The 11,058-nt window shown below is 39.6% G+C and overlaps 1 protein-coding gene across 1 annotated transcript; it reads left to right on the forward strand.

Moving 5' to 3' along the window:
- The first annotated feature begins 7,618 nt into the window (after nt 1–7,618).
- On the forward strand, nt 7,619–8,272 carry LOC127218386 (claudin-34). The gene has a single exon (XM_051179397.1). The coding sequence runs from the start codon at nt 7,634–7,636 to the stop codon at nt 8,270–8,272; it is 639 nt and encodes a 212-aa protein (XP_051035354.1). The 5' UTR covers nt 7,619–7,633.
- The last annotated feature ends 2,786 nt before the right edge of the window (nt 8,273–11,058 follow it).

Raw genomic sequence — 11,058 nt, forward strand, 5'->3', positions numbered from 1 at the left:
AGCTCATACATGAGGACTCCAAAGATAAGTCCCCCACTTTTGGGGGAAAAAAAAAGCTGTTCTCTCCAAGGTAGAAACATACTTCAGTTATTTCTCTGCTCATCCTTCTGAATTCATCCAATAAATTATGGGCCTTACTCAAAGTTCCATAATTTATCATTCACCTTGAATGACCCCTATGTTATTCTGTCTTCTAAGCACATCACTTTCTCTCTTATTATTACCTTCTATTCTGCTTTTTATGAGTTTCACATCTCCTTCTCACTTTCTTATCCCTCTAACCCTCTCTCCTCCTATTTCTGTCTCAATATCTCTCCTTCACTTTACCTGCTTTCTTCTACTCTATGCCTCCTACCATCTCTCTTTCTCTCTTGCTTTCTCCACATTGTCTCAGACTCTTCATCCCACTTGTACTGTCTCCCTACTTCTCTTTCTACATGTCCTACTTTCTATCACTTTTTCTAACTACCCATCTCTTTGTTCTTTGTGTTGCTCTGACATACTTCTCCCTCTTTCTCCATCCCCTCTTTCTTCCTCCTTTTGTCACTCCATTTCTTTACCCACTCCATCTCTCCTTCCTATATAACAATTTTCTCTAAATCTTTGTGTGTCTTACATGCCCTGTCTCTTCCTCTTTTCTCTTTCTCTCTATAACCCTTCTCCTCATATATCTCTAACTTTTCTACCCATCTATCTCTTCATTACCCTTTTATCACATTCACTGCATATTACTGTTTTCTTCTATCCTTATTCTTCTATCCTTATTCCTGTCATCTCAAGAGAGAAATAAAACCACAGAGAGGGGAAGAAAGCATTGGACAGATTTGGGGAGAAAAAGTTACTGAAGGAGAGAGAGTTAGATAGACAGAGGGATAGAGAAGTGAGCAAGTGGCTAAGAGAGTTAGAGATATATGGTGACACAAGATAGGGAAGATACAGGGAGATGATATAAATGTAAGGAGAAAGAGGGCAGAAAAAAAGGCTAGTGTGAGGAAGAAAGAAAGAAAGGGAGAGTGATAGAGAGGGCTATAAAATATATTTTAGAAGGAAAGAGAGAGAATGAGAGATATGAATAGGAGAATGGAGAAAATGGGGAAAGGGATAGGAAGAAAGATAAGAAGGCAGCAATTGTGAGAGAGATACACAAAGACATGGATGAAGTTATAGAGAGATAGAGGGGGAAAGGATATAAGGCATATACATGGAGAGGGGGGTATGGGCGAGAGTGAGAGAAAGAAAGCAAGACAAGAAAAAATGAAAAATTGTGTGTGAGAGAGAGTTGAGCCAAAGAGGGAGAGGGTTTTATATAAAGAGAGAGGGAGAGAGGAAGGCAATGAAGCTCCAGGGGAGGGAGAAAAGAAAAGGGAGTAAGGATGAGAGTGGGCTAATGAGAGTGAGGGGAAGATCAAGGGGAAAGTTGAGAATGATGAGAGATGTGGAGGAAAAGAGAAAATTAGACAGAAAGGTTGAGTGATAGAGAGTTATGAAGTGCTAGAGAATGAGAAGAGAGGGGAAGAGAGGTAGAGCATAATCAAAGAGAAAGACTGAAAAAAGGGACTATGAGAGAGGAAGGGAAAGGATGAGAGTAAAAGAGGAAGAGGGAGATAGAGGGAGTTGTACAGAGGCATAGAAGAGGGAGACAGGGAGAATAAAACGACAGTCTCATACCTCCTCTCTCTCCAACTCTCTCTCTCTCTCTCTCTCTCTCTCTCTCTCTCTATCTATCTATCTATCTATCTTTCTTTTCCCTGCCAGTGGCTTTGTCTCTTTACACTTCTTGATTCTCCTCTCTCTCACTCTTTCTTTCTCTCACTTTTGCTTCCTCTCTGTCATCTCTATCTGCATCTCTGCAAACCTTTACCCACTCATCCCTTGCTCTTCATCTCTAATCTCCTAACTCTGCCAGTCTAACATTCTCATCCCTTCTCTCTCCCTCTCTAACTCTCTTTCTCACTTTCCTCCTCCATCCATGTCTCTCCATTTCTCTTTCTCTATTTCAATTTCTTCATCTCTTTTGCACCTCCCCTAATTTGATCTCTAAGGTTTCTACTCTGTACGCTCTCCCTTCTTAATTTTTTCCTTCTGTATTTCCCCCACTCTCTCCTCTCTTTCTTTATTGCATTTCTTACCTTCTCTCCCCTCTCTTTCTGTATCACTTCCCCTCTCTATCCCTTGTGCTCCCTTCCCTTTTCCTCTCTATAGCCACATCCCCCATCTCTCTTACTCTTTCTTTCTCTCCAAAGGTTTCTACCTCCTTTTCTCTTCTATGCCTCTCTCTCTGTGTCTGTCTTTGATTCTTTTCACTACAACTTCTCTATCTCTCACTCTCTGTCTCTCTCTCTCCCATTGCCTTTTTCATCCACCTTGTATCTCTATTTTGCTCCCTCCCTCTGATTCTGTCTCTCTCTATCTCTGCCTCTTTCTATCCTCTTATCTCCTTCCTCTATCTCCCATTCTCCCTCTATTCCCCTCTATTTTCTCTCACTCTTTGTTCCTCTCCCTTTCTTTCTCCAGCTGTTTCCTTCTCTTTTCTTCACCATCTCTTTCCCTCTCCTATAACTTACTGTCTCTCCATTCTCTCCCCCTCTACTCTCTCTTCCTTCTCTCTTCCTGTCCTCCCTTCTCTCTCTCCTTCCTTCCCTCTCTCTCATTGTTTCCCCCCTCTCCCCCTCTTATGAGAGATGAAGGAGAGAGAGTTGAAGTTAAGAATGTTAGAGGGGAGGATGGAGGGAAAGAGTGAAGGAGATAAATGGAGACAAAAAGGAGGAAGAGTGGAAGTACAGTACAACATGAAGAAAAAAAGAGGGAGGGAAAGAGATGAAGTGATTGAGATTATTATAAAGAACAAGATGCCCATGGATATAGATAGGAGAACAGACAGATCTGGATATGGAGAAAAACTGAAAGGAAAAGAAGAGAAAGTTGAGAGAGAAAGAGAAAGGAGAAGAGAGACAAAATGGAAAACTGGGTGAGAGAGTTAGAAAAGAGAGAAAAGAAGACTGAAACAGGAAAAGAGAGGTACAAAGAAGTTTATAGAACACAGAGAAAAGGAAGTAAGGAAGGGAGAGTGTTGAGGAGAAAGAGGGATAGAGAGGGTAAGAGAGTCAGTGATAGAGAATGTGGAACAGAGTTGGAAAATAAGAAGGGAGGGAACATGAATGAAAGAACGGAAGAGATAAAGAAATAAAAAGGGAGGAAGGTAGAGGATAAATAGAGACAGAGAGGAGGAGAAAGATAGTGAGAGTAAGGGGATTGGAGAGAGATGTTAAAGACAAGGTGAGAGATAGGAAGAAAGGGTGTGAGAGTCAGAATGTGATAGGGCAACATAAGTGGAGGGAAAGAGTTAGATACAGAGAAAAGAAATTGGAGAGAAAACTAAAAGATGTACAAAGAGAGTGGAGGGGTGTTGAGAAGGGAACAAGTTCCAGAAGGGTGAAAGAGCAAGAATGTCACAATCTCCTCTCTTTCCCTCTCACACTACCCACTTCTCATTGTCTTACCCTGCCTTTCTCTGCTCTCCTCACTTCTCTACTTACTCATCAATTTCTTTCCTTCTTTTACCCCATCTCTCTTCCCCTCCTATTTTGTTTCTCTTAATCTCTCTACACTTATTCTCTTTACCCTTCAACTCTCTCATACACACACTCTTTCTTTTTATTCTCCTTATCTCCTCTTTAGTCATCTTACTTCTTCTCTCCTTTCTACCTCACTCTTCTTCCATGTTTCTCTTCACCCCTAACTCTCTCACTCTATGAGACTCGATAACTCCAAACTTCTCTCTTCATGGCTGTCCCTCACTCCCTTTACTAGTTTCTCTCTTCTCCTTGTCTCCCTCTCCTTATCCTCCTGACCTCACTTCCTGTCTGCCTCCCCCTTCTCTGTCTTTCTTCAACTTTCTCTGCATTCTCTCCCTTTCTATTTACAGCCTTCCTGCCCCCTTTATATCTGGCTCTTGTTTCACTTTCCTTACCTCTATACTCCTCTGACAGTCTTCCTCTCTCTGCCTCTCTCTTTCCTCCCTGTCTTTCTCACTAACTTTCTCTCTGTATCTCATTGTGTCTCTTACCCTTTCTTTTTTTCTCATTTATCTCTCCCTCTCTTTCCTTTCTCACATCTTCCTTCTATCTCCACATTTCTTTGCCTTTGTCTCTACTTCCCCTCTCTCTTGCCATTTTATTCCTTCATTATCTTTTACATTTCTTATTCCCCGTTTCTCCCTCCATCTCTCTCTCCATATTTCTCTTTCTGTACCTGTCTTCCTTTCTCCCTCTTCCCAATTTTCACCTCTCTCTCTCTCTCTCTCTCTCTCTCTTTCTCTCTCTCTCTCTTCCCCTTCTTATACCTACCCTGTTCTTCCCACAAGGTCAGGAAAATGGAGTGAGAAACAGAGAGGAGTAGAGAAGGAGAGTGAGACTATGAGAGAAAGTGGGAGAGAAAAAAGAAAAGTGCTAAAGAGTGAGAGAAAGATGGAGATGGTAGAAAGGGAAAGAATTAGGGGAAGAGAGAGGGATAGAAAAACTGAGAGACAATGGGAGAAAAAGAGACAGATGGGGTAAGGGGGCAAATGAGAGAGAGAGAGAGAGGAAGAGAGATGACAGAGATACAAGGACAGGGGGAGTGAAGGAGGGTGAAAGAGAAAGGAGAGAGGAAATGGAGAGAGAAGTAGGGGAAAGAAAGAAGGAAGAGGATAAGAGACAAGAGAGGGTATAGAGACAGAATAGAAGGGGTTAGAGAAGAGAGAGTGGAGAATAGAGGGAGAGGGAAAGAAAGGAGAGGGGTAGAACAAGGGAGAGAGAAAGAGAGAGGGACAAAGATCAGAAAAAGAGAGAGGGAGAAAGGGAGGGAGCATCATAGGGAGGCAGAGAGGAAGTGAGTCAGGAAGGGAGGGGGGAGGGAGGGATAGTGATGTCACAGAGGACAGGAATATGATGACATAAAGTAGGGCTCAGAGCTTTCACTAATTCACTAATGTGGCCAAGAGCACACATTTAAGAAGGACACTTGAGTAGTTCTGTGTCCTTCTTGGCTCTCTTGGTCCAGATAGACATTCCACCCCCAATACTGGTCATTGGTTAATGTGAAGACAGCATTGCTGGTTAGTATATGTTCTATCCTTCTTTGTTGTATATTCTGTTTAATGTGCTTAAATATATTTATGTGTATACATATATGCATACACACTCAAACACACACACACATACATACACACACACACACACACACACACACACACACACACACACATATATATATATATATATATATATATATATATATGAATGCCTATTACATAAAAAGTTCCATGGCAATAAGTAAATTCACAGTGATGTGGAACCATCACCATTGTTCAGCTTCCCCAACTAAAATGCATGGATCATTTGAGTTATGCTGCTTCAATTTCATATGAAAGAAAGATGATTCTCAATAGAATCTGAACTTGGAACTTTGAACTTTAAATGTGAACCTTTTTTCTGAGCTTACAAAATTCAGTGTGATCTACTTACTCTTTCTTATAGTGCTTGGTAGGGGCAGTACTCTGTGCTTCTGTCTCTGTATCTCTGTCTATGTTTATTTTGTATAGCTCTGTCTCTGTTTCTAAATCTTTGAATCTTTAGTAGAAATCACCCACACAAATGGTAAATTACATGCAGTCCTGCTGCGTCATTCCAGATCTACTTCTATTTACAAACCCTGACTTGATAATGGGTTCCAAGTGCAGGTGTGCTTTCATGTGGACATAATCATTGCTTTGTAATATTGAGTTTTGTATCTTACATCCTTATTGTCAGTCAATGTGCACAGAAAACCTTTGTGTTTATATGTATAGGGGTATACATGTGTTTGTGTACATGTGCATGTGTGTTCCAAGATTCCATTTTGATAATTGATTTGTATCAGCCCTATGGCTGCTGTACCTGTCACATTCTTGTATTTAGAGGCAATTCTATTCTTCACCTAGGATAGCTGAGCAACTTGAACTTCCTCATCTTGTAGTATAGACCACTTTCTGAAATTGGTAATTTTTTGCAGTCCTTATTTATTTCTTTATTTTTCTCCCTCCCTCTCTCCCTCCTTCCCATTCCCCCCTTCCAGCCACCCTCCCATCCTATTCCCCCATCCACTCCACAAGGAGGGTGGTGCCTTCCAAGAGGGTTTAATAAAATCTGTCAAGTCACTTGGAGTAGGGATTAGGCCTGACCTCCTGCCTCTAGGTTAAAGGAGTATCCCTCTATGGGGAATGTGCTCCAAAATGAGTATTCTTAAGTATATTAAAATCACCCCAGTTTCCACTTCTTTCTGTGACATAATACTTGAAGCAGTATCCTGTTCTGAGAGCATTTCTCTTGCATTTTCTGACATCCCTCACATACAAGACAGTCCATCACACTAGTCCTTGTGATCTTCTTTAACTGCTTTATGCATCTTACCCAGCATACTGGGCACACAGTACTTTATTCCTTTGGAAATTTTGTCATGAAGACTGGCTCTGGATTGGACAAACTGGTTTGTAGAATATGTTGATAGTTGAGTAGAGTAATGTTAGTTTTCTGATGGGGTAAGTAGGAAAAATATTAAGTCCAGTATGAACTATACAGAGAATTTGAGGCCAACATATTGTATGTATAATGAGGCAATATTTCAAGTAAAACAGTTTCCAGCAACAATGAAAATGTATTTCAAGGTCAATTTGATTATCTTAGCAAGAATTTATCTCATAACAACTTTTTCTTTATTAAAGGTAGGTTTGGTTCATGGTAGACAGCAGCTTCAAAAACACCAGAAAACAATTGATCTAGATTATCCAATTAAAGAGAATGATGGTTATTGATATGCTCTCTTCTTGGGTTGCTCTAGCCACTGGGAGAGATAGAAAGCCTTCAAAATCGCTCACCCTGTATCTCCATCCATGATACACTTTCTAGAATCATTAGGCATCACTGTTCTACACAAGTTGAATTTGATTTGTTCTTCTTTATTATCCTTCATTTAACTGAATCCACACTTGCTATCCTCTGGGTTCTCATACTACTGTGGGTATTTTGAAATTGCAATTCAGTGTAGGTATCAGGCATAAGTTGCATCCTCTGCCTAGTGAAAGTGTTTCAAACACACACACACACACACACACACACACACACACACACACACACACACACAAGTGCTAAGAACTCAAAAGTATCTTACTTTGTATCTTTTCAACATATTACATGACAGGCAAAAATAAAACTATGCTACAGTATGTGCTTAATACTTTCTCTTCATTGAAGCTTTACCTCCTGGTAAAGATTCTCCTAGTTCCTAAAATATCAGTTGTCAACTAGTTAGATCTAGTGAATGGATTTCCTTTAAAGTAATGTATAACAAATACTAAACTGCATCATAATCATTTAATCTTTGATATTGTGAAATTCTCATTAAATATTGTCACAAGACCCTTCTATGGGTTTTCCAGACCACATTCCCAGCAGCAGATCTTTATGAGAAAGGCCTATTTTGTTTTGATTTTTTTTCCAAACAAAAGATTTTGATTTATGTACTATTCCCCGAAGAGGCACCGTCTAAGGCCCAGAAAGACCACCATTCCTTAAATCGTTCTTCATTTGTTTTCAGTTACCATATATTTGATGCTAGCATGGTCTTCTTTACCACGGATGCCAATCACCAAATAAGAGGTTTTGCCTTGGCCACCATCGCATGGATAATGTGCAACACGTCCATGGGCCTTCCACAATGGCGAATTTTGTACTTGGAAGAACCCATGATTTCCCTCCCAAGCATGGCTTTTGTAGGTATGTGGAGAGCCTGTATTTGCCACCATGCCGACGATTCCAGCCACCTGAGAGTCTGTCATCACTACTCCTACCGTGACACCCTTGTTCCTTTGGATATCCGGGTAGCTCAACATCTGCTCCTAGTTGCCAGCATAATCGGTCTGGTTGGAACAGCTTGTGCTGTCTTTGCTCTTCAGCAGGTCTACAGCGAGAAGCCACAGAAGAATGACAATTACAATCCATTTGTCATTTCAGCTGTTCTCAACACTATTGCTAGCAGCTTTATTTTTCTTGCTGTTATGTGTAATTACTTCTCTGTCTCCAGCAAAGAGGGAATAGCTTTTTTGCCTTCTTTCCAAATGCCACTATTTGTATATGCTCAAAGAGCAGGAAGTGCCATGGGTGTGGCATGCATAGCAGCCATACTGTTTTTATTAAGTGCTATAATTTTGATTTCTTTCTGTCCCACCTCGGAAAGAGAAATGCTTCCTGGTGTTTGAAAATAAATTTACAGCATGCATAACCTAAAAGTCCAAATTTCTTGGTGGCAGCATCAGGAGCAAGAACAGGGTGTGTGTAGGGTGGGGAGGGGAGGGGTTGAGAAATAAGATTTTTGTGCTCTTGGCCTAGATTTCACAAGGACAACAAATTCTACTCACAGTAGCCTATGACAGAAAATGTCAAAATGGCACCTTCTAGCATTCTTTCTTATTTGGTTCATTACTTAATTGGATTGACAATTAGTTTTATGTTTTATGTTTCCTACTCTTCAGTTTGTGTTATAGAATCTAAGTTTTAATTATAGTTGATCAATGTAAATAATCAGTAAACATAATTGTATTAATCAGTTCTTTAGAGTAGCAGAACTTACAGAGTGAATCCCTCTCCTCTCATATGTATGTATATATGTATGTATATATGTCTATATGTATGTATGTATTAGAATGACTTACAGGAAGAAGTCAAGCTATTCAAATAGTGGCTGTGTATGAACAGAGTCCAAGGATCTAATAGTTACTCAATCCACAGACAGGGTGGATATCTTAACTGGTCTTCAATATATGTTAGTACACAGAGAAAGTAGGTTCTAATGTTAGTGAAGGAATAAACTTGCTAGCAAGCTTCCCTCTTCCATATGTTTACATAGCCTTTGAGCATAAGGGGTGGCACAGATTAAATATGGATTAAATGTGTGTCATCTCATCTCAAGATCTCTATTTAAGGCATGCTTTTTCCAGGTCAACTAATATGGATAAAAGCTATGACTTCCAACCTCAAAAATATGGATTAGAAATGGATCTTCGTACTTCAGATTTAGCAAAAGTTCTTCATGGGTGCCCTCCATTTTGGAGCTTTAGTTCCAGATGTAGTCAAATTGACAACTAAGAATAGCCATCAAAAGAATATATGTGCAATTAGTATTACCTCTCACATTATCTTCTAAATTCAATATGAAACACAAAAGCAGACCTTTTTTCCATGTCATGATAATAGCTTTCCTCTACCATGTGAACTTTTCTAAAATACATTTAGTTGAAAGAATGCTGTAAGGGATTTACAAATACATTATAAGACTCAAATATTTTGGTGTTTTTACTCTGTAAATTTGCCCCATCTACTCTCATCCCTTTTAATACATTTTTCTTTTTTCCTAAATATTTTAAATTCCAGGTATCACACCCTTTTATCCTCAGTTTAAAAATTGACATTTCCTTCCCTGACTTTACTATCTCTTTAAAATCTTGAGAATTATTTTCACCTTGACAGGTATTCCACAGCTCTGTTATCTCCTACATCTTGGGATTTCCAACAAAACCTAGGCTTCATTTTAATAGCTCCATGCAATGCTATCTCAGGACCTCCATGCAGGGACACCCCTGGCACATATCTAGCCTTAGCATCCTCCCTTAGCCACTCAGGGAGATTCTGGTATGTGTATTTCCTTTCTCTTGTTCTTGCCTCTAAATCCAGAACCACATGGCCAAAGCTTCTATGTTCTTCTGCTTCCTGGGAGGTGGAATAAGTACCCTTCATTCAAATACATTTTCAGGAGCTTTATTTATGTTTTTGATGTTTTCCTTTACTGATCAAGCTTTTCTTGTTTCTTTTAAAAAGTTGGAAGCTTAACTGGGTGTGGTCTTGTCCTGAGGCCACAACTCCCATTTTTCCTTTTAGCATTAGGCTTTTCTTTGAACATTTGTTTCTATAAGCACTAGACTTAGAATACTTCCAGGCTCTCTTTTTCTTATTAAACTCTACATTTTGTTAAATTTTCCTTGGTTAGTTTGTTACTTTTCATTATAGATTGGCATAATAGTGACTGCTAATAATCAAACAACAATCAATGTGAGGATGTCTTGAAATTTTCTCTGCCAAAGCCATTTATCTGAAACTCTTCAATTTAGTCTCCAGCATATATTTGGGAAAAAAAGCAGAAAGCAGCCACATTGTTTGTCAAAATATCACAAAAACAATCTCTAGGCCACTTACTAATATTCTTCTCCTCTAAAACCTCTTGAGCCTTACCATCATAATCTACATTGTTGTCAGCACCACTGGCTCCCATGATTCTACTAGGATGGCCCATTAAACCCCACTTAAAGCATTCATATATATTCCTAATCCAAATTCTGAAAGTCCTCATTTTTCCAACAAGAGAATTACTAGTCCTATCACAGTAACACCTAACTCCCTGCTACTAACTTCTGTCTTAGTAACTGTTCTGTTGCTGTGAAGAAACACCATCACCAAGGCAATTCTAAGAAAGCATTTAATTGAGGCCTTCTTACAGTTTCAGAGGTTTAGTCCATAATTATCATGGTGGAGAGAATGGCAACACACAGGCATGTATGGTGTTAGAGAAGTAGCCGAGAGTTCTACATTTGTATCCACAAACATCAGAGGAGAAAGCTTTTGTCTTTGGCATTTGAAACCTCAAATTCTACCCTCAATGACATACTTCTTCCAACAAGGCCACACATACTCAAACAAGGGCATACCTTCTCAAGTGGTGTCCATCACTGATGACAATGAATTCAAATCTATCAGCCTATGAGGGCCACTCTTTTTCAAACCACCACAGAATATATAGGACATTTATGGCTCTCAAGTTACATCTCTAAAAGTTAAAACAAACTGTCCACCTCTGATAGTTTCAGCAGTTAAGAACACTTATTCTCATAGAGGACCAGAATTTGATTCCTAGTATCTACATGAGAGCTTAAAACTATATGCAGCTCCAGTTCTAGGGGATATGATTCCCTCTTCCTACTTGCACAGTCAGCAG

This window comes from Phodopus roborovskii, unplaced genomic scaffold (assembly GCF_943737965.1).
Source record: "Phodopus roborovskii unplaced genomic scaffold, PHOROB, whole genome shotgun sequence".
Classification (NCBI taxonomy): domain Eukaryota; kingdom Metazoa; phylum Chordata; class Mammalia; order Rodentia; family Cricetidae; genus Phodopus; species Phodopus roborovskii.